General features: G+C 35.9%; 1 protein-coding gene across 5 annotated transcripts in view; it reads left to right on the top strand.

The window, feature by feature from the left end:
• The window catches only part of N4BP2 (NEDD4 binding protein 2), a 112,333-nt gene that overhangs the window by 69,449 nt on the left and 18,138 nt on the right, over nt 1-24,746 (top strand). For 3 of the 5 annotated variants that reach the window (XM_057546820.1, XM_057546823.1, XM_057546824.1), the window contains 4 exons: nt 947-1,135; nt 2,042-2,210; nt 9,351-9,474; nt 10,660-14,302. In XM_057546820.1, the coding sequence (XP_057402803.1) occupies nt 947-1,135; nt 2,042-2,210; nt 9,351-9,474; nt 10,660-10,705 (528 nt within the window). In that variant the 3' untranslated portion in view covers nt 10,706-14,302. Of the gene's footprint in view, nt 1-946; nt 1,136-2,041; nt 2,211-9,350; nt 9,475-10,659; nt 14,303-24,746 lie in introns of those variants that run through there. The other 2 variants (XM_057546821.1, XM_057546822.1) reach the window with 2 other exon arrangements.

Raw genomic sequence — 24,746 nt, 5'->3', positions numbered from 1 at the left:
TCTTTGATTTTATCGGGATGCAAGCCATATACTCACAGAATATTTAAACATTAATATGAAAGAAGCTTGTGATTATTTACTACTGAGCGTGACATAAGGATGTAGGTCCTATGAATATTCTTAGGTAAGAGAGAGCCTTGGGTTTGTTGCAAAAAATAAATTGACTGTGTATTTACAGATTTTTGACTGTGGTAATGAGTTAGGAATATGGTGACGCGTTTATTTTATTCTTTTCTATTTGGTGGAGAGCGTTGAGGCATATTTGTGTAATAATTATTATTTTCATTAACCTTGTGTTTTAAATTAGAGTTAGTTTAGTTTCTTTAATCTAAGGTCCCATATGGGTAACAACTACTTGATGATATTTCAGAAAACTCAAAAAGTCAACACTACCATAGTGGCTAGTTGGTAGTCAGCTGATTGAAAACTGCCCATAAACCTCCTTATGATTTTCTACCTACTATAAGGCATGGTTACTCCACATGCCTTTCTGTTTTAACAAGAATATTATTCAATTACTTTATCAATTGGTTTTTTAAAAATATTGAAATATGCCATTACTTCCTTCAGTGGTTGGACTGATCCTTTGAATGGATTTACAAACTAAAATTTGGAAAATATTGCATTAGATAAATGAGCATTATTCCTTGAATATCTTGTATTCTCTCTTTTGGCTTGATTTTTTTTTTAATTTTCATAATTTTAGAGAACTTTTTAACATCTTCTAAGATAAGAATGGTTAAAGAAGGAGTACCCTTATGTCATGAAAAGGTTAACAAGAGTTGCTAAGTGCATGACTTACTAGATAGACAGTAGGGGAGAGTCTGTTTTTTAAGAAGACAGATAAAAAATCAGTAGAGCCCAGTTTTCAAGTACATTTTTTTGAAGGTAAAGTTTGTGCTTTCTACTTTCGTTCGTATTTTACTTATTGTGTAACACCTTAAAGGCAAAGAAATTGAAAGAGACTGAAGATATACCAAGCGAACCATCTTTCCAGGATTTTGAGTACCCAGAGTATGATGACTACAGGGCAGAGGCTTTCCTGCACCAGCAGAAGAGGATAGAATGCTATAGCAAGGCAAAAGAAGCTTATCGGATGGGGAAGAAAAACGTTGCCACGTTTTATGCCCAGCAAGTAAAGAGGAAAATTATTTTTTCTTTGTCACTTACAACGTCTGAATAATCTTGAAGCAGATAATACTCATACTGTGACTTGATTAAGTTATTCTGGGAAATGTACATTGTATAAGTGATATAAAGTATCCTAATATCTAAGAAATGTATGGTTCTGAGAATTCCGACAGTCCATATTTTCTTTTAGGTTGGATTCTCTCATTCAGTACTGCTTCTAAACAGATACGAATTTTCTGGAGGAAAGGAAGCAGAATGTTAATATTGGCCATCCCAGGGTGGGATTACAGAGGTCTTGTGCTTTCTATCATGCTTGAATTTTAAGTTGTGTATCACTATCATAGTCAGAAAAAGAAAGTTACATTAATATCTTTCAGGGAAGTAAAATTTCTGCCTGGGCTCATTCGGCATGGTATTACAAGAAACCTGATTGATTTACTTTCTGTTTTTTGTGGTTCCATATCGCTTACTTTTTTATGATGGAGCAGAAAAAGGTGTCAAACCGGTATAACCTTGTGAGCAATAATGGCAAAAACCTTGAGGGATGACTTCAGGGGTAACTACAAGGTTTTAAAGGGTTGAGACTTGGGATTATCAAAAGATAAACCAACCAGTGGATTCCTTCTTGAGATGTGTGTTGTTTATTTAAGTGTCCCTTTCCTATGATTTTTGGATCAGAGAATGTGTTAGAAATGATGATTTAGTAGTTTAAGAACTCTGTTATTAGTCCACTGAAATTCACCTAAATTTTGGTGCATTCTTGCATATTAGCCCATTGCATTATTTAAAATTTTACATTTGTTGTTGCCTTTTTTGTTCTTCCTTTTATTTGGGGCACTATTTGTTTCCTCATTGCTTACTAAGTAGCAGATATCAAAAGTGATTACTGATGATATGTTTATAATTAAAGGGTAGTCTCCATGAGCAGAAGATGAAAGAAGCCAATCACCTTGCTGCTGTGGAGATCTTTGAGAAAGTCAATGCCTCCCTGCTGCCACAGAATGTTTTAGACCTCCATGGGCTGCATGTGGATGAGGCTATAGAACATTTGATGACAGTTTTACAGCAGAAAACTGAAGGTAGGACTATAGTCATGACAGATTTTCACAAATTCAAGGGAGTCTGAATGTGCAGGCTGAGGATATCTGTGCCACATTTATAGATGTTTGTATTAGATTCATTCTTCAAGAAAACCTTGGGAAAGAATTCTAACTGCCATGTCCATTAACATTTTTATTTTCCTGTTTCAGTTATGTTTGTATTCCTTTGTTATAATTGTCAAAGGGAGGGCATGATGTAATCTGAGATTCCTCTGGACCATTCAGGAATATAATACATCTTTGTTCAGTAGACATTTATTAAAGCTAATAGATAACTTACTAGATGTCAGTTGCTCAACAGATGTTTAATAAAATGCAGAAGTAAATTAGGTGATAGGATTTTTATAGAATTATCATAAAGACAGGATTTCTGAGTGTTTGCATTATGGTGGTATGCCCTTCTCCCTTTCTGCTTGTATTTTGTCTTTGCGGGTCAGTAGGAATGCTACTGCCTGCCTCTTACAATCAATATCACGTACTTTATATACGTTAACGTATCTTGTTGGTTTATCATCTTGTTTCCTTTTCATCACCAGATGGTAGCACTTGGGAAAATTCAGTCTGTTGTAGTACTCTAATACTAGGGAGTCATCTCCTCTTAGCACTACTAGGATATTTTCGAATTCTCAGCTTGGCTTTCTCTTTGTCTTACATTTTATTTGGAGACATGGAATCCATGCCTCAGTTATTACCCTGTGGTTGCATAGTACTGCTCTGTCGTTGACAGCTGTATTGTTCTGGGTGATTAATTGACATAGATCTTAGAAAGTTTTATACTATACGTTATATAGGTGTATCAGTTCAGCACATATAGGTTTTACAGTTCAGTTGTAATTAAATGCTTGATTAAATATAATTGATATAAAAAGTTTATCATGAAAACCACTGAAAAACCATTGAAAAAGTTGCGAGTAAAATAACGAACACCTGTACCCATGAATGTAAGTAACAAGTGATAACATTTTACTGTATGTGCTTCATATATATATATATATATATATATATATATATATATTTGTTCCTCCCTTAGCATTATCCCCAATCCTTTTCTCTTTCTTCTCTCCCTTTCTGATGGAAATCAACATCCTTCAGTTTGGTCTGCATCATTCTGGCCAGTTTTTTTTTTTTTTTTTAATAAATTTATTTATTTATTTATTTTTGGCTGTGTTGGGTCTTCGTTTCTGTGCGAGGGCCCTCTCCAGTTGCGGCAAGCGGGGGCCACTCTCCATCGCGGTGCGCGGGCCTCTCACTATCGCGGCCTCTCTTGTTGCGGAGCACAAGCTCCAGACGCGCAGGCTCAGTAATTGTGGCTCACGGGCCCAGCCGCTCCGCGGCATGTGGGATCCTCCCAGACCAGGGCTCGAACCCGTGTCCCCTGCATTAGCAGGCAGACTCTCAACCACTGCGCCACCAGGGAAGCCCTGGCCAGTTTTGAAAATACCTTTACTACGTGTATTGTATCGTACATTCATCCATAATTGGTCTATAGTATCCTTTTTGTGAGTTTTAAAAAATGAACATACATGGTGTCACACTATATCGTCAGCCAAGCCACTTATTTTATTTTTACCCAATACAGTTTTCAAGATCTACTCATCTAGACGGATTGAGTTTTTTTTTTTATTATAACTGCTGTGTAGTATTGTGTGACCTTATCATAATGTATCCATCCCTCTATTGATGGACGTTTAATTATAATGTTGCAGTGAGCTTTATTTTGCATATCAATATGTGTACTCTTATCACTATCCTTTTTCCTAGCTTTTTATATTGAAAAATTTAAAACCTTGCAGAGAAGTTGAAAGATTGTACAATATACATATTGTACAAATTTTGTACAATATACGATTTGTACATATATCCTTTACCTAGATTGATCAGTCATCAACATTTGGCCATATTTGTTTACCTCTCTAGAATTTCTTTCTGCTGAACCATTTGAGAATAAGTCTCGTTAAACATTGTGGTGCTTTACTTTCGCATACCTCAGCATGTTTATCTCTTGAGGACAAATTCATTCTCCTACATAATCACAATACATTATCACTTTTACGATATTTAACATTTTTATAATGATGTTGTCTAATATACAGGCCATATTCAGATTTTTCCAGTTATATGGAAATGTCCTGTGTAGCTGTGCCATGTTCCACCCCCAATCCAGGATCTAGTCATGCATCATATGTTCTAGTTGATTGTCCCAAATTTGTAGCCTCCTATAATATAGAAGACTTCCTCAGTCTGTTTTTTGATTTCCATGTTATTGACATTTTTAAAGACTCCACGCCAGTTGTTTGGTAGATTGCCCTACAATTTTAATTTGTCTGATTGTTTCTTCATGATTAGATTCAGTTTAAAATTTTCTTGGTGAAAATACTGCATAGGAGATGTTAGGTCATCCTTGGTGAACTAATCAAGAGACATATATGGTCAGTTTGCCCCAGTATTGGTGGTGTTAAGTTTGATTTCTTAGCTTAATGTGGGACTCTATCATATCAGATTTTGCTTTGTAAATATACCTTTTTTCCCTTTGTAATCAATTAGTAAATATTGGTGATTGATACTTTGTGACTGTGTGAATAACTGTTCTCATTTTGCCTAATGATTTTAGCATCCACAGATGATCCTTGTCTGAATCAATTATTATATTGGTGGTTACATAATGGTGTTTTTAAAAAAATTTATTAATTTATTAATTTTTAAAAATTTATTTATTTTTGGCTGTGTTGGGTCTTCGTTGTTGCACGTGGGCTTTCTCTAGTTGCGGTGGTGGCTTCTCGTTGCAGAGCACTGGCTGTAGGCACGCGGGCTTCAGTAGTTGTCGCATGTGGGCTCTGTAGTTGTGGCTCACGGGCTCTAGAGCGCAGGCTCAGTGGTTGTGGCGCACGGGCTTAGTTGCTCCACGGCATGTGGGATCTTCCAGGACCAGGGATCAAACCCATGTCCCCTGCATTGGCAGGAGGATTCTTAACCACTGCGCTACCAGGGAAGTTCTCATAATGGTGTTTTATAATTTGTGTTCCTTCTCTGTTTATTAGCAGACATTCTTTGATAAAGTAGAGGATCCCCCTCCCCCAGTTGTTTTTTAAATAGAATTTTGAAAATCTTGGAGAAAGAACTAGAAGACAACAATAAAGATTAGAAAAGAGAAAATTTAAGAGTGGTTTAAATATATTATTTAATCTGGAGAAAAGAAAAGCAGAAGTATTATATGGAAGTATTATAAGGGAATATTTTGTCTATAGAGGATGAGTAAATCATTTACTCAATAAAATTTGATTATCTTCTATATTCTAGACATCAGGGATAAAGCAGTGAAAAAGACACACAATCTCTGTCTTTATGGAGTTTGCCGACTAGTAGGATAGATGACATTGAATAAATAGTTACATAAATGGTTAGCATTGTGATAAGAAAGTTCAGGTTGCTATGTTTCATTTAGCATAAATTCCCAGATCCCTACATAATTGTTCCTTGTCCTGTCTCTACATTCTCATCTCGTGTTTTGCTTCTTCTCCTTTTCTTTTTTTTTTTTTTTTTTTTTTTAATTATTTTGGAAGACTCTGACTCATAGCCATTTTATTTTATTTTATTTTATTTTATTTTTTTTTTTGACTGTGTTGGGTCTTCGGTTCGTGCGAGGGCTTTCTCCAGTTGCGGCAAGTGGGGGCCACTCTTCATCACGGTGCGGGGACCGCTCTTCATCGCGGTGCGCGGGCCCCTCACCACCGCGGCCCCTCCCGTTGCGGGGCACAGGCTCCAGACGCGCAGGCTCAGCAGCCGTGGCTCACGGGCCCAGCCGCCCCGCGGCACGTGGGATCCTCCCAGACCAGGGCTCGAACCCGCGTCCCCCGCATTAGCAGGCAGACCCTCAACCACTGCGCCACCAGGGAAGCCCTTCTCCTTTTCTTTATGTTTATCTACATTATCATTTGTTGACCTCCAGATTAAATTAGGCTCCCTATTGAAAGCCTCTCATAGTACTCCTCTGTATCACAGTACTTATAAAAAACTTGCTGTATAATTGATTATTAAATGCCCATCTTTTTGGCCAAGAATTGAGTCAGTGATGATTATTGAATCATTATTGTATATTGAACCTTTCATTCACCACTTTAAAAAACTTTTGAATAAATGACTGAATAAAGGGTAGGTACTCCTCTCATTTTATAGATAAGGAAACTGATGGTATAAATAGTTTAATAAAGTGGAAAATAGTAAATGTCGGTAAGGATATAGAGAATTGGAACCCTCATATATTGCTGGTGGGAATGTTAAATGGTACAACCACTGTGGAAAAGGTTGACATTCCTTGAAAGGTTAAACACAGAGCTACCATATGACCCAGCAGTTCTGCTCCTAGGTTTGTACACGAGAACTGAAAACACAATTAATCCACACAAAAGCTGGTACACGAATGTTCATAATAGCCAAAAGGTGGAAACAACCCAAATCTATCAACTGGTGAATGGACAAAATGTGGTATATCCATATAATGGAATATAATTCAGCCATAAAAAGGAATGAAATGCTGATACGTGCTACAACATGGATGAACTTTGTAAACATTATGCAGTGTGAAAGAAGCCAGATACAAAGGGCCACATATTACACGATTTCCATTTATTGTACATGAAATGTCTAGAATGGGCAGATCAATAGAAACAGAAAGTACATTAATGTTTGCTGGGACTGGAAAGGGGGGGATGGAGATTGACTGTTAACAGGAACAGAATTTCTTTTTGAGGTGATGGAATGTTCTGGAATTAGATCGTGTTGATGGTTACACAACATTGTAATAATGTAATAAAAACTACTGAATTGTACATTTTAAAATCATGAATTTTATGTTAGGTGAATTTTATCTCAATAGAAAAAATTATGAGAATAAAAGTGTTAAATAATTTGTGTAAGGTGATACTGGATCAGACCCAAGATACAAACCCTTTTTGGAAGCCAAAGCCCATCTTGTGCGTGCTACCTGTGGTAGCCTGTAGTTACTGACATCACCAGCAGATGGTAGTATTGTTGAATAGAAACGTGTCCAGGGGAAAAATCTGTGGCTCTGCCCCGCATTGCTTTTAGTCATAAAAGATGATTGTCAAAATTGGGGATGAATTAAAAAAAAAAAAAAAGATGTCTGACCCTTTTGTGTCTTCTTATTGAAATATACACCACTACTACTGATGAAGCTTCTTTTGCCCCCAAATAACCAGGAACAGGTAAAGCCTTTAGATCTGACTACTACTTTATACAGGTTTATAGGGAACAGAGGAACATGTTAGATGGCATCATGGGGATGCAGTCAGCAAAGTCCAGACTGTAAATATCTAGGATAAATGATCTCATTTTTTCCACAAATTGTAAAAAATAAAGATAAGAAAAGAAAGCGCACACACACACACACACACACACACACAGGGGGAAGGAGAACCTTTAGATTAAAAGTTAAGAAATATATCAACCAAATACAATGTGTGGACTTGTTTCAACCCTGATTCAAACAAATCACAGTAAAAACATTTTTTTGAGACTACTGGGGGACATTTTTAGCCATTTTTAGAAACATATTAAGGAACTATTTTTAACTTTGTACCATATGATGGTGACGTTGTGGTTATGTTTTTTTTAAAGAGTCCTTTTTGAATACATACTGAAATATTTACAGTTGAAATGATAAGAAATCTGAGATATGCTTAAAAATCAGTTTAAAAAGGTGATAAGCAAGATTAACCTGAAATTTGGGAACCTAAGCATATTATATTAATTCATTCAATAAACATCCTCTGACACACTACTTTGAGGCATGTGAGAACATTTTCAGAGCAGTGAGTAAACTGTTGAAAGGTGAAATGCTGTAAATAACTGACAACTGATGAGAGGAGCGGTAGTGATGCAGTGATGAGAGCTGAATTATGGTTAGTTGAGAGATTTTTTTTTTAAAGTAAGCATTTATTTGTAATATCACATACATAAAGAACAATGCACAAATAATTATTGTATAGCGTAAAAACTTTTTACAAAGTGAATACCCGTGTATAGCCATCACCCAGAGAGAGTTGAATTTTGAACAAAATGTTGCTTGGAGTTATGGAGGTGGATCTTAAGCAAAGAAGGAATTATAAATGCAGGAGCAACATATCCACTAAAATTCTAGTCTAAATATTGCCCTGGAGATATGAGACTCGAAAAACAATCTGTTTGTGGATCTGATGGAGTCTTAGGGCAACTTACTGAGCAGAATATGGAATGTTTATGTGTATATGTATTTTATGCTAAAGCTCAAAACTTGTGCTATTTATAACTGAGGAACAAGTATCTATTGAATTAGTAAATCAATTCCTATTATTAACAGGGTTTTTTTTTGTTATTTTATTGTAGCTATTACTGACTTTCAGGATTTATATACTTGATTTTCACAAGGTCATTTCCAAAGCAGGAGCTGTGGTCTTTTAAGAGTCTCAGGTTCATTCGATATTTTAAAATCATCTGTTTGGAAGAGTTTCTTAAGTTAATAATTGATTATCTTTAGCAGTAAGACTGCAGTCCATGCTATAATTAGTGGATTTGCTAATGGCTGTTCCTGAGGATGATATTCTATAAAGCAGTTGCCTTATACCCCATTTTATTGATAAGGAAATAGGCACAGATAGGCTAAGTAATTGTCCATGGTCCTATCACACAGTCATTTAGTGGCAGAGCTGCTAATCAGACCAAAGCTGGGTGGCTTCAGAGTAATAGAGTTGTTGTAAAGATTCTTAGTTAATAAATATGTCACTTAAAGCAGTGCCTGACTCCATGTGTGTAATAATTGTTAAGTATCATTAATATTATTGTTGTCATCATTATTTCAGAGAGAAATTCTGATAGTACATGGAAATCTCTCTCCCCACAGGAGAAGTCCCACTTGAGTCTTTAGGTGGATGAGTTGCTAGGAAGCTTCCATACTTAAGGTGCAGATGAAACAGTACATTTAAAAACATTAATTTGGGGATTTTCGAAGTGATAAATCTCTAAATCCTCATGAAAATGATTTCATACGTGGTTGAGTAAAGGTTTGTTTTCTGTTGAGAAGGTAAGATAGATCAGTTTTAACGGTTCCAATTCCTGTTGTAACAGAATTTAAGCAGAATGGTGGTAAGCCCTATCTCTCTGTGATTACGGGGAGAGGAAACCACAGCCAGGGAGGAGTTGCTCGCATCAAACCAGCTGTCATTAAATACCTCACAAGCCATAGCTTCAGGTGAGTATAGATTTCTGTTATCGATAATGGCAGTTGCCCATATGCAGATGGTAAACACTAATAGTTTGCTCAGAACAATTTGTTAAAATAGTTAACTAAATTTAACCATCTGATTCTAGCCATAAATTCATGACTAGATTATGATATATAACATTCCTTTCTAGATTTATGATGTCCACTAAACCAGAAATGAAAGAAAAATGTTTGTTGTTGAAGTAATCATTCGACAAAACTATTTCTATCATAAATTAAAAATCTAAAAAAATAAGTATATTTGTGTTTTTTGGATAATGTATCATTCAAGGTAGTTAAATTATACATATCATAGTTTAAGGTTGCTGTTTAATTAATTCCTTTGAAAAGAAATAACATGTCTGTGGATTTTGGAAGGAGTTGGAGCTTCTGCTAAAATGTGGTTATAATTTGGATGTATTTAAGCATTAGTGGAAATCTCCAGTCCGTTACGAACTTATACATCTTTATAAATTAAGTGCCATTATTGATCTTAGCTGGCAAACATGAAATGTCCTTTTTCATTAAGTGGTTATGAGGAATCTAAGTACCCTCCCTCCCTTACCTCTAGTTTCAATAAGTGTAGCATATTTTGTTTATGTCATGTAATAAAATGTTGGCTATATTATAGAAAATGGTAGTGTTAATTCTGAGCATGAAAATAGATGACATTTTAGAGTTACTTTTGCAAAAGTAGTTAGACCGGAACATTATCATGTTGGGATTAATGATCTGTTTTAGGGACATGTTTCTTTAAATTTCACAGTGAGGGAGTTGAAAGCATTTCATGGCCTGATGAATCAGACTTACCTATTAGAGATTTCTTGGTACTGTTACAATGCATAGAAATAATGTAATGCAGACATCATCTTATCCTTCATACAGCGTGCTGTTGTTCATGAGGGTCAAATTCAGGCTTGAGAATTTTAAAAAATCTTAAATTGTAATAACTACTAGATTAGGAGTAACCCCCAGCCTTAGTCATGTATTTATTTTGACAATGGATTAAAAGGAACATAAGCATAGATATTAGTCCTGGATTTAACTTAAAGGAGAGTATTTTGATAGTGAATATTATGTTTACCATAGGCACTTGAATTGATTACAAGATTATGTGTCTTAATCAGTTTGAAATTCTTATCTTTAAAATAACTCTTTTTTTCATTTCTGCAGGTTCTCTGAAATTAAACCTGGGTGCTTGAAAGTCATGCTAAAGTAAAATAAATGTCCTTGACTTAAAAGTGTGAAGGTTTGTAGGTTAAAATTAGTTTTATTTGCAGTAATTTAGTCAACTGTACTGTAAATGTGTGTTTTATTAGAAGTGATGTCCAGTTATAAAACAGAAAAACATTATGTTTTTCAAAATTCAAGAGAAGTTTAATTTTTTACTGAATCACATGCCAACTATGTTGTCTATTAAAAGTATTAAAGAGAATTTTTACTGATTACAAAATATCTAAGAAAATTATCAGCTGCAGTTTTAAAGATTGAAATGCTCTGATTCTTTCTCATACAGAAAATGTAATCTTTATATTAATTGTTGTTTGACATTTAGTAAAGTCTTAAAGGCTTCTATGAGAGGTATTTAAAGTGCTTTGAGACCTGGTTCATGCCCTTCAAAGGCTTGTATTTAAAAAAGAAGTACTAGTACCAGCAGTAATGAAAGAAAGGAGATCTAACAAAAACACTTGAGTGCTTTTTGATTTCAAAACAATACAAAAAAAATCATTTTGCCGTATCTTACAGGAAGGAAGACATGCTGTTGCACTTTCTTCTGCTTTGTATATGATCGTGATCTCTTACCTTTTGTTCCTTTGTTCTGTGTGTGTACATTTTCTAGGAGTAAAGTTGGAGTCTGAGATTATATTGCAGTTTTATACCTTCCATAGGCAGGCAAGTTTTCAGAGAAGGAGAAATGGTTAGATATCTACCAAGTGCTGCTGTCTTATAAAACTGCTTCTAGTCTTATAGATCTGTCTGTGTAAGTGGTATTGAAGACAGTACTAAAGAGCTATATTTTGTATTTGAGGCATGTAATTTCTAAACTACAGTAGGTCAAAATCCTATTAACTTAAATAGATATAGAAAACATTTTTGATATAATCATAAAAGAAATTCTTACAATTTAAAAGTTTTTTACCTTTATTTTTAAAAAGAACCAACTTTCTGAAAGGAAACTTTCATTGACTTCTGTTTTTTGGTAAGCTAAAAAGTCCTGTTAGTATGTCAGTTATAATTTCCTTTACACAGGTTTAGTGTGGCGAAGTATAATTTTCCAATGTGAGACACTGGCTTAAATAAATTTGACTTTGGATATGAAGGATATTTTCAACATACGTAATTTTAGCAAACAATTGTATTGCTTTTTGATAAGCTTAAAAAATTATTTGGATCAGAAATGATAGGATTGAGCTATTACTGAAGGAATCCTGAATTTCAGAATGGTTTCCCAAAAGAACAGACATTTTAATGAAAATGAAATTCAAAAAATGTTTTTATATAACATGAAAGCATGCTTATAAAAGAAGAGCCATATCATTGAATTTATTTCCACAAAAATAAAAATATATGTTTATTACTTAGAAATAGTGACTGATATTGAAGTATTATTCACATTTGTTATGTTTGTGGTAATTTGTTAAAAAAAAGAAAAGAATGCCAACAGTTTGGCATTATGTTTTTTGTGATGTCTAGAAGAATTGTATACACTAAAAATAAAGCAATTCCTTTCAGCAACTTATTATAAAACTACAACTGTTAATGAAATAAAATCTTTCTATGTATAAATTGATACGATTTAAGAAATGTGAATAACAATACTAAAACCTAGAATTATTCTAGTGTGTGCAGCTGCATACTCATTTTCTGTGTTTTTATATTTCCTTACCCAGTTTTAAAAAAACATCATTTTTGAGCACTTCAGCTAGACTTATTTCAATATTATTTATTATAATTATGATTGATGCAGGAGCAGTCAAAAAGAACAAGAGGTGGGGTATTTTGTGGGCAGAAACCAAATGAAAGAACCTATGTTTTGCACTGTATCAACTCTAATTTTATGCTTTATTTCGGTAAATCTAGGGTATTTCTTCTTAATCATCATTCATAAACATATAGGCAAATTTTGAGCATCATAAATGTTTTTATGAAGTTGTTTAGTACCAAACTGCCTCCTACCCCACTATGTAGCATAGTTTAACCAACACATAATTATGAAAGAAAATTTTATAATTGCCCCTTTCTTGTTTTGCCTATTTCTAAATCCTGTATGCCAAAGGTAAACAGTTTGAGGATTATCAAATTTTTCTCTTTTGCCCATTTCTAAATGTTGTGTGTCAAAACTAATGATAATGTGGGGATTATCAAAGTTTTCATGTATGTATTGGTATATTTGTGCTAATATATGGCTTATTAGAATGGCTCTTTGCAAAGTTATTAATATTTTAAAAGTATAACACTTCTGTAATTTGGAAGAGTTTAGTAACAGTTATATTCTTTCAATAGTCTCTTACCAGTATGTACCAGGGGAAAAAGAGAACAAATGTGGAAACCACAGGGAAAGTGGGGTTGGACTGAGGGGACTCTTAACAGTATTTCCAGCTATTCATTTCCTTCCTTCAACAGGAGAATGGAAGCATGTTGTCTTACATTTATTGGCTGTTCCTATATCTCTATATTGTTTTCAAGTTGAGGTTTCTTCAATTTATTAGTGTTTCAATACTACTTGCAATTCTAAGGCCTTTAAATGTAGGACATACTGTATAGTAGAAATCCTGACTTTAAAGTGTCTTGTGTATTATAACACATTTTGAGAAGAAAAGCTAAATAATTCTGTTGGATTGTTTCCAATCCTTTATTTTGGTCTTTTTCTTTTTAAATTCAAGTGTTTTGTATGCTTAGGAAAAGGACATGTATAAAAGCAAGATTGGTTATTTCTAAGCTGGAAATTGGAAACTTTGAAACTCAGGAAATTGCTCTGACAATGTTTTAACTGCTCTCAATTTAAGAAAATGACAAAATGTATAAAAAAGACACAGAAATAATGTGTGCTGTTTTTTCCAAGTGCTTTTTCTAAGTGCTTTTCCATTGTGCAATTGAGGTGAAGTTTGATAATTTTTCTGTGTAGTGGTTAAATATTGCTTATTTTTATTTACATGGTAAAGAAAACAGATTTAAATGTTTGCGTGGCCAAAAAAAATTGTCATTTAAAAGGTAAAGTAAGTTTGTATAGAATGTATGTTAATGGTGCTTATTTTTAAAATGTAATTCAAGTTTACAGTGTTACTTAATGTCTCTTTGCAGAATTTATTAGAGAAATAAGGCTAGAATACATCTACATCCCGAAGAGCTTTTTATAACTTCACATTACATGATGATGAATTTTATTATTTTCCTTAAAGTTGAGCAATTGAATTTTATGGCCCAAATGATGAACCCTGATTAACAAATGATTGAATTAACCATGAGACTTCTCATTAAAATATATTGCAGCTGTCAGTTGGAGAATATATTATAAAATTTTCAGATAGTATATAAGAAACAAAATACTTTTATTTGTACTATAAAGAAAATGTAATTTTGCTGTTAACTGTACTTTTTTATTGAAAATGTTTTATAACTTTGCTTTTAAAATTTCTTATGAAATCATTTGAAAATTACATACTTAATTTAATAAAATACTTTAACCACTGTCTAGTGTGAGAATATCCTTCATTTGATGTGGTAGGGTTAGTGGTTTAAATATTAAAATATATGTGTATGTGTAACTTTGTAATTTCAAGGGAAAAGGGTCAAAAATTTTTCATTTTTGTACTGTACCTTTTATTCTAGTTTAAATTATTTTGCTATAGCAAATAGGGGTCTACTTTTGAACCAGGTAAATGGGTTAGCTAGGTTTATCTTTTTATAACCTTATATCTTTTGACTGATGTCAAAATTAAGAATTGCATCTCTGGGGCTTCCCTGGTGGCGCAGTGGTTGAGAATCTGCCTGCCAATGCAGGGGACACAGGTTCGAGCCCTGGTCTGGGAAGATCCCACATGCCGCGGAGCAACTGGGCCCGTGAGCCACAACTACTGAGCCTGAGCGTCTGGAGCCTCTGCTCCGCAACAAGAGAGGCCGCGATAGTGACAGGCCCGCGCACCGCGATGAAGAGTGGCCCCCACTCGCCGCAACTGGAGAAAGCCCTCACACAAAAACGAAGACCCAACACAGCCAAAAATAAACATAATAAATAAATAATAAATAAAATTTAAAAAAAAAAAAAAAAAGAATTGCATCTCTAAAGCATTCAAGTAATACTTTAATTAATATTAAAGACCTTTGAACTTTATTCACCTCCAAAGCAGAATAATTTACTCATTTAGCAAGGACTTAAAAATATTTATTCAACAAATATTTATTGAGCATTTGTTACTAGGGATACAAAGTGAGACAGACAGAGCTTCTATCCACAGGTATCTTACAGTCTCATCAACTATTTTGTGTATAGTGATTTATATGGTGGAACATTTTTCATATACATTATATTTTAAGACTCAAGAGAATTTTATTACATAGGTGTGTTACAAAAGCTTAGACTGATTTGCCTAGTTAGTGACGGAGGTAAGACTTCAACTTAGATTCTCTGACTCCTAGTATAGAGCAACAGCATTTGTCATAACAGTAAAAATAATTACTGAAAAAGAGATAATAGCCTATTATCCCCAACTGAGAGAGATGTGACTCCACAGTATATGTCTATGAAAGTCTGTTGTTTATCAATCTGCCTTCCTCCTTTATCCAGGGGAAGCTGGTATTATGGATTTTCCCAATGGCAAAGATAAAAAGTTCATTTTTCTCTTAATTTAAAATTCAGCAATAAAGAGAATCCAGGACTGATGGGCATGCTCTTTTCCACTTTTTTGGGGGATCTAGGATCCTTTTAGCTCACCACGCTACCATATCCAAGGTGTGGTTCTCATTTTCCTAAAGCAGTGTGGGTGGCTGCAGCTCTGATCATCACATCTATGTTCTGTTGGAGGGAAGACAAAGAAGGGAGCAATAGGCAAGTGCCATGATCTTTTATAGAAGAATTATGGAAGCTGCCACAGGGCACTTCCACTTACATCTCATTGGCCAGAACTCAGTCATGTGGTCACATCTAGCTGCAAGAGAGGCTGGGAAGTTGTCTTTATTTCAGACTGCCAAATATTCAGCTAAAATTTGGGCATTCTCTCGGAGGAAAGAGAATGTATATTAGGGGAATGAAGAGCAGTCTCTGCCACATCATTTTTGATTACTGAATGCAAGTAATGTGAAAATTAGTTCTTACATGTTTATTCAACAGATCTTTGTTGATGACTACTATGTGCTAGGAATAATAAAAAAGATATCACAGATGTATGTATTTAAACTTAAATATTCAAATAGTAACCAACATGGCTGATGGAATGGGTTTTCAGTTGATGATTTAACTGCTAGTGGGATCACTTTTAATCTAATAACTCAGTTGTGGCAACTAGATTAAGTACATAAGTTATTTCTAGTGATACTGCTTAATATATTTGCATAGTGACTTCTGTGTTTTCTTAAACATTCATTAATCACATCCATGTGTACAAGCAGTACTTGGTACAAGTGATGTAAAGCTAAATAAACTGGGGTAGGGAGATGTAAACATGTAAATGTCCTAAGAACTAGAAGCTGTGTATAAAGAATTGTGGAAGCACTGTGGGGAATAAGTAATTCTTTTTGGAGGTGGTAAACTTGAACTTTGCTCTCTTGATTGAATTTTTAAGTGACTTTTTATAGGGAAAAGATTAAACACTGCAAATTTATGGCTTTTTTACATGTATAACCATACAATTGTACCTTTCATAGGTTCTGGAGCGCTTCTCTGGGTAATCTCAATTTAAATTTAATTTTGTGACTGGTGTAAGACAGTGGTCCAATTTCATTCTTTTGCATGTGACTCTCCAGGTTTCCTAACACCATTTATTGAAGAGAGTATCTGTTTCCCCTTGAGTATTCTTGGCTCCCTTGTCAGATGTTAGTGGGTTTATTTCTGGGCTCTCTGTTGTGTTCTGTTGGTCTGTGTCTGTTTTGATGATTGCTATAGCTTTGTACTGTAGTTTTAAATCAGGAAGTGTGATGCCTCCAGCTTTGTTCTTTCTCAAGATTGCTTTGGCTATTCAGGATCTTTTGTGGTTCCATACAAATTTTAAGATTGTTTGTTCTGTTTCTGTGAAAAATGCCACTGGAATTTTGATAGGGATTGCAATGAATCTATAGATGGTTTTGGGTAGTATGGACATTTTAATGTTAACTCTTCTGATCAATGAGCGTGAGATAATTTTTCCACTTATTTGTGTCTTCAGTTTTCTTTCATCAACCTATTATAGTTTTCAGTGTACATATCTTTCACTTCCTTGGTTACATTTATTCCTAAGTATTTTATTGTTTTTGATGCTATTGTAAATGGGGTTGTTTCCTTTATTTCTTTATCAGATAGTTCATTGTTAGTGTATAGAAACACAACTGCTTTTTGTATGTTGATTTTGTATCTTGCAGCTTTACTGAATTCTTTTATTAGTTCTAACAGTTTTTGTTGGTGTGTTTAGGCTTTTCTATATTAAGATTATATCATCTGCAAACAGACAGTTTAACTTCTTCCTTTCAAATTTGGTTGCCTTTTATTTCTTTTTCTTGAATAATTGCTCTAGCTAAGATTTCAGTACCGTGTTGGGTAGGAGTGGTAAGAGCAGGCACCGTTGTCTTGTTCTTGATTGTAGAGGAAAGGCTTTCAGCCTTTCACCATTGAGCATGATGAGTAGTCACCTTGGCTTCAGTTTTCAAAGTCTCATTGGGGAGCAGTGAGAAAAGACAATGGCCAGCAAACCTGGAGGCTAAGAGACACCCCATAAATATAGCACCTGAAGGGGCTTCACCCTTAGTGGGGATGAATCAGAAGTAATTTTTCCCTTCTCCCACTTCCCACTGCCAAAAGACTGCAAGGACTCAGTCTTTTGGACTGCAAAAGACTCAGTTGCCTTGGCACTGAGCAGAAGAAGAGACCAAAAAAAAAAAAAAAATCATAAAAACTTAAAACCACTACTGGCCCTCACAGATTAGCAGCCCAAAGTCACATGACCTAGGTAGTCCAAAAAACTTCAATGAATTGAGTTTGAAGAGGTTCCAGCCTGATAATGCCACCATTAGCTGCCTGGCAAAGGCAAATGCACGTCTTCTCAGGGAGAATACACCTTCATCTTGGTGGATTAAAAAAAAAAATCCCACTAATTATTTCCAAGGAAAACAAGCAGTTTATAACAAAAAAATAACTAAGCATACAAGGAACTAATTGACCAAGAGTGCCAACTAATAGAGATAAGAGAGCAGAAACAGACATGTAAAAACTGTCTTCATTGTCAATAATAGATTAAAATATAATCATAAAAGATATATCCTATGTTCTTAATGACCATATATGCAGAAATCCTAACAAAATACTACAAAAACAAATCCAGTGATATATAAAAAGGATAATATATCACAACTAAGTGGGTTTTACAAGGATATAATTTACCACAGTAACAGAAGGGGGGAAAAAATCATGGTTAACTTGCTAGATATGGAAAAAGTATTTGATAAAATTCAACACCTATCATGGTAAAATACTTCAGATAATTAAGAATAGAATGGAATTACTTTAGTCTGATAAAGAATATTTAAAAATCACAAATATATTTAAAGGTAAAATATGGAAATCTTGCCTCCTGAGATCAGGAAACTAGATCTATATGAATTAAAATCAAACTGGATTCCTACCTAAACATATACATAGGTGGGCTCCAGAAGGATTAATGATTCAATTGTGACAGGTGAAGCTATAAAATTGTGTCATCAATTTTAAGAATCACGATTTATTATTTCTGAAAATGGGATGAGCCTTACCATAGATTTTTTACAAATTGCCATTGGCCATTTTTTCCCACAATTAAACATCTCTGATATCAGTATGCATCTTCATATACTGCATCTGAGATTTCATTAAATATGAAAAAGAGTTTTGGAAAACATCTTTGTCACGTAGGGATGGGGAGGAATTTAAAACACCCAGAAACAAAAGCCATAAGGCAAAACTGTGATGCATTTGATAACAAAATTAAGGTTTTCTGCCCAATGAAGAACATCATGAGTGACAATAGAAAATACTTGCAATGTCTGAGGGACAAGGAACTAGTTTCTAAATATAGAGTAACTCTGGTAAAAATAAATCTAATAGGAAAATGGTCAAAGAATATGGTAAGGCTGTTTACAGAAGGGGACACTCTAAAAGCCAGCAAGCCAATAAACAGATGCTCAAGTTTATTCCTAATAAGAGAAATACAATTAAAATAAAAATGAGGTATTCTCTCACACTTTTTAGTCTGGCATAATGGAAACCTGGACAATGCTACATGTTACTCTCATGCACTACTGATGAGAGACCTGGAGAGCATTCTCGTAGTGCTTAGTTGAGTTAAAATGTTTATATATCCTATGGCACGGCAGTTGTACTGCTGGGGGCTGTATCCCTAAGGAATTTCTACACAAGTTCACAGGAAATTGGAGGTAATTTAGGTCTTCATTACTGGGAGAATGTGAAGGTGGTGGATAATACACTATTGAGTACTGTGAAGGAGTTAGAATGGACAATGATGTACACACAGCAATGTGGATAAATCTTAAAAACAGTGCTGTGTGGGAAAAAAAAGATATATAGCACAATACTATTTATGTAAATTAAAAGTACATACAAAACAACAATGCATGTTTTACAACAGATAACAATGATACACATGCAAATACAAAGTTTGCCTGGGGGTGAGGAAAGGATATGGAAATGAGGAAGGCAGCAAAAAAGGAATAAATCAATAAAATGTAGGGGCCTTACACAGAACAAAGGTGATAGTTGCCATGAACTAGGGAGAATGACTAACTCAACCCTCTGCTATGAAATCCGCTAAATAAATAACTTGGTGGGCTGGGTGTTGGGGGGAGGCCAAAGTCTGCTTGTTTCTAGAAACTGATGCTTAGACATGCTTTAGTTTGGTTTGGGTTATCTTTGCCCAACTTCTGCTACTGCTAAAATTGCATGGTAGGGCCAATGGTTACAGTAATTGAGATCTTTTTCTGAAAAAATACCTGGAATTGTTCTTGTTCTGTTAACTGAACCCTGACTAATAATACAATGAGGTTGCTAAAATTGCTTAGCCAGGTTAGTAAAATGAAGTAAAGAAGAGGTTATCCAGGATCTTAAGCTATTTAAATCTTACTGGAAACAGCAAGCTTCCCAGAAACAATGTAGACAGTAAATAGTGTATCTCTTGGGAGACCTGTGCTTGGCTGTAGCAGTCAGAAATGAAAACAGATTTTTTGGGTAGTTAGACACATGTTGTAATTTTGAGCAAACAGTTCCGGAAGCCATTATCCAAATGGCCTTTGGGAGGTTTCCGACTATCAGCTTTATATAAGCTAAAATCAACAGTCTAGGAAGCTCAGACTTACAGTTTATCAAGAGAAAAGGAAGACACGTTTTACCTGGGCTGTCATAATAAGCTAATGAATTGGCTTCTCTTTAGGTGGATCGTGGTAATACTACCTCTTTGGAGTACAGTTATTTAAAAGATCAATTGGATAATACTGTTAGGAAAGATTTCCTGCCTTTGATGGGTCAGGTTGTTTATCCCCATTAACTGTATAGTTGTGGTCCCATCTGATTGAATGCAGAATATTATGTTTTTGTTTTGGGTTTTTTTTAGTGGCTTCTACTATCCCAGAAAGGTATCTAATACATAGAACCAGTTGCTCAAAAATCAGTGGAAATCACCTTATATTGTCAAAAACAAAACCGAATTCAACCTATATCTGACCAAGCCTATAGATCCAACACGCAATTTATAGGAATTACAGAAGACAGAGGAATATGTTAATACCGTGGGATGCAATCATCAAAATACAGACTGTGGGAAACTCTAACAACACAGTTTCTTCAAAAATTACAAAGAGAAGAAAACGAAAAAACCACAAATGGAAAGGGAACCTAGACACTGAGATTTAAGAGGCATATTAGCCAACTGCAATTTGTAGTCCTTATTTGGGTGCTGGTTCAGAAAAAAAAACTATGAAAATTTTTATGACAATAACAAGACAATTGGCAATGTGAAGATTGATTGGTTACTTAATTATATGAAAGAACTTTTTTGTCTTTTTTTTTTTTTAAATATTTATTTATTTGGTTGCACCAGGTCTTAGTTGTGGCATGTGGGATCTAGTTCCCTGACTAGGGATCGAACCCAGGCCCCCTGCATTGGGAGCGTGGAGTCCCAACCACTGGACCACCAGGGAAGTCCCTTTTTTGTCTTTTTTTAGGGATGATGATACTGTGGTTGCATTAGGAAAACCCAGTCTTGCTTCCTGTGTGTTTCTCTTCTGTGTGTCTCCTTTACTATTCACACAGAACACTTCACTTCTGCTCACCAAGTGTGTGGTTTTCTCCCACACCAAGCAATTGTCTGTGGCACCAGTGGGTGTTCTACAATTCAACTCAATTTGACACTATCTACCCAGAGGTAGCATCAGATTCTACAGGTTAAGGGCTCAGTCTCACAAGACTTACCCGCCGCCCCCCCCCCCACACACTTCAGATGACAATCACAAGTAGTAGGTCCCCAGGTTACCCACAACTTTTTTTTAAAAATTTATTTATTTATTTATTTATTTATCTTTGGCTGTGTTGGGTCCTCATTGCCGCGTGCGGGCTTTCTCTAGTTGTGGTGAGCGGGGGCTACTCTTTGTTGCGGTGCACGGGCTCTAGGCGCGTGGGCTCAGTAGTTGTGGCTCGCGGGCTCTAGAGCGCAGGCTCAGTAGTTGTGGTGCACGGACTTAGCTGCTCCTTGGCATGTGGGATCTTCCCAGACCAGGGCTCAAACCCGTGTCCCCTGCATTGGCAGATGGATTCTTAACCAGTGTGCCACCAGGGAAGCCCCTACCCACACTTTTGTCTGACCTGGCTACATATTGGAGGTTCTCACGACCCTCTCCTCAATTTCAATTACTTTGCTGGAGTGGCTCACTGAACTCAGTGGCTCACTGAAACACTTCCTTATGTCTACTAGGTTATTAAAGAACATGGTAAAGGATACAGATGAACAACCATGAAGAAATACATAGGGCAAGGTCTGGGAGGGTCCTGAGCTCAGGAACTTCTGTCCCTGTGGAGTTGGGGTGTATCACCCTTCTGGTGTGGAGGTGTTCACCCACCTGGAAGCTCTCTGAGCCCCATTGTATTGGGATTTTATGGAGGCTTCCTCATATGGGCATGATGAATTATTTTTATTTTTATTTTTTTCTTTATTTTTGGCTATGTTGGGTTTTCATTGCTGCGCACGGGCTTTTTCTCTAGTTGTGGGGCTACTCTTAGTTTTGGTGTGTGGACTTCTCACTGCGGTGGCTTCTCTTGTTGCGGAGCACGGGCTCTAGGCACGTGGGCTTCAGTAGTTGCAGCACGTGGGCTTCAGTAGTTGCAGCACATGGGCTCAGTAGTTGTGGCACACAGGCTCTAGAATGCAGGCTCAGTAGTTGTGGCGCACGGGCTCAGTTGCTCTGTGGCATGTGAGATCTTCCCAGACCAGGTATTGAACCCATGTCCCCTGCATTGGCAGGCAGATTCCCAACTACCGCGCCACCAGGGAAGTCCCTGGGCATGATAAATTTTAAACTCTGTTTCCATCCCCTCTCCCCCCTCTGGAGGATAAGGGGTGGGACTGAAAATTTCAAGCTTCTAATCATGACTTGGTCTTTCTGATGACCAGCCCCCATCCAGGAGGCCACCCAGAGTCACCTCAGTAGAATAAAAGATTCTCCTAGTGCTCTTATCACTTAGGAATTTATAGAGCTTTTAGGAGCCCTGTGCCAGGGACAGGGTCAAAGACAAATATTAGAATAAGAGATGCCCCTCATGTTCTTATCACTTAGGAAATTACAAGGGTTTCAAGAGCTCTGTGCCAGGAACCAGGGGCAAAGACCAATATATATTTTCCAATCTCGCAGTGGTTGTATTTTTTTAAAGAGTCTTTGTTTTTTGAAAAAAAGATACATGTTTACATAAAATGATAATGATGTCTGGGATTTGCTTGAAAATAAGATGAATTGGGTGGGGGTACTTATGAAATAAGATTGGCCTAAGTTGGTAAATGTTCAAGCTGGGGATTCATTATTCTATAATGCCTACTTTTGAAAGTATTTAAAACTCTATAATAAAAAATATATTTTAAAAAGTTGGTAGAAGAGCTGAAGAAGTGGATTCTAGACTTGGCTCTGGGAATGACTTCCAGAATACAGCAGAATTAACCTGCCATAGTAGCTGCCACCTCTGTCATTATTAAAAGATGGGCAATCAGGAGGCTACTATGACTTACTCTCAGCATACCCAGAGCTTGTGACTAGACACTGGAAAAATATTGCCGAAAACCCTGGCATCTCCATAACCTGACTTTTTAGCAGAATGAGCAATAGCAGTAGATAGATGGCCTCCAACTTATTTCCGCCTCCCAAATCTCATAAGAGTATATCTAACTGGTGGAAATTATTTTATATCCAGATTTTTACCTGCAAGAGGGGTCTAGGAAATGTAGTTTTAAACTTTCCAGCCTCTACAATACAAAAAGTCTCATTAGAAGAAAGTGGAGCTGGGGGATGAATTATCAAATGTCCGTATTTACAACGCTGATGGTACTTGTCAAATCAGGCACTAGAAATAAACTAGGTTGATGCATTTATCACAAAAGCCTTGCATGTCAACTAAGGTATGTAGAGGTATGCCAGGGGTTACCACAGCCCAGGATAAACTTAGCATATCTTTCAGAAGCATTAATTTTACTCAATGGCAAATAATGAACATTATTATTTAATGTACCTTATTTGTATATTAAAACAAAAATGGATAAATTGTGGAGAAGAATGGAAAACTGCCTTAATTTAAAAAATATAACAGTAGGGTTCAGACGCAAGAGGGAGGAGATATGGGGATATATGTATAGGTATAGCTGATTCACTTTGTTATAAAGCAGAAACTAACACACCATTGTAAAGCAATTATACTCCAATAAAGATGCTAAAAAAACCCAGTAGGGTTCAAAGAGATTAATCTTTAGGCTATTTACCTGAACTCTTTCCCCAGAGTAGTCTCTCAAACTTTAGCATACACAATAATCATCCACAAAATGCTCAGTTAAAATACAGATTTTTGCATTCCTTCAGATTTCCTGAAACAATTTCAGGAGCTTGGGCTCTGAATTTTAAATAAATACCCCAGATGATTCTAATGCAGGTGGGCCACACCTTAAGAAATGCTACCCTAGTATGATAGGCCCCCATGAACACTTTATCCTTTTCTTACTCAAGGTAGTGTTTCTTGGCTTCTACCCCAATCCTGGTTTGCAGGTTCTCAACCATAATTAACTCTGCAATGGGACACAGAAAGAAATATGTACTCTTTTAAGTTTACATGCAGTAACTTATTTAATTCTCATAACAATCCAGTGAGGGACGTTGAAGAACAAAGAGGTTAAGTGACTTGAAGATTACACAGACAAGAGGTGATGGGACCAAGATTCAAACTAAGGCAGTCAGGTTCCAAAGCCTGTGCATTTAACTATGATGTCTATTACCTCCCAGCAATGGTCTAAGAAGCTCAGACTTCAAATTTATCAAGGAGAAAACCAAGATACATTTTACTTGCACTGTCATAGTGAGCTAATGAACATCCCTGCCCTCCCTGGCAGTCTCCTCAGAGCCCACCAGGCTTCACTAACAGTCTCGTCAAGGCCCTTTAAGTTTTCACTAATTTTCTCCTCAAGGTTCTTCCAGCTTCTTCCAAATGCCAAATTCCAAAGCTACTCTCACATTTTAGGTTTTTGTTATAGCAGAACCCCCTTTTGGTACCAAAATCTCTATTAGTTATCTATTGCTGTCTAAGAAATTATTCCAAGACTTAGTGGCTTAAAACAACAATAAACATTTATTATCCTTAGAGTTTCCCAGGATTCTGGGAGTGGTCTACCTGGGGAATTCTAAGTTGGAGTCTTTCAGGAGGTTGTAGCCAATATGTCTATTGGGGTATCAGTCATTTGAAGGCTTGACTGGGGCTTGGAAATCCACTTCCAAGGTGGTGGCTCATTCATATGTATTGTAAGTTGGTGCTGGTTGTTGGTAAGAATCCCCAATTTCTCCCTATG

The sequence above is a fragment of the Balaenoptera acutorostrata genome, chromosome 5 (genome assembly GCF_949987535.1).
Source record: "Balaenoptera acutorostrata chromosome 5, mBalAcu1.1, whole genome shotgun sequence".
Classification (NCBI taxonomy): Eukaryota; Metazoa; Chordata; class Mammalia; order Artiodactyla; family Balaenopteridae; genus Balaenoptera; species Balaenoptera acutorostrata.
This window is presented reverse-complemented; position numbering and strand designations above follow the sequence as displayed.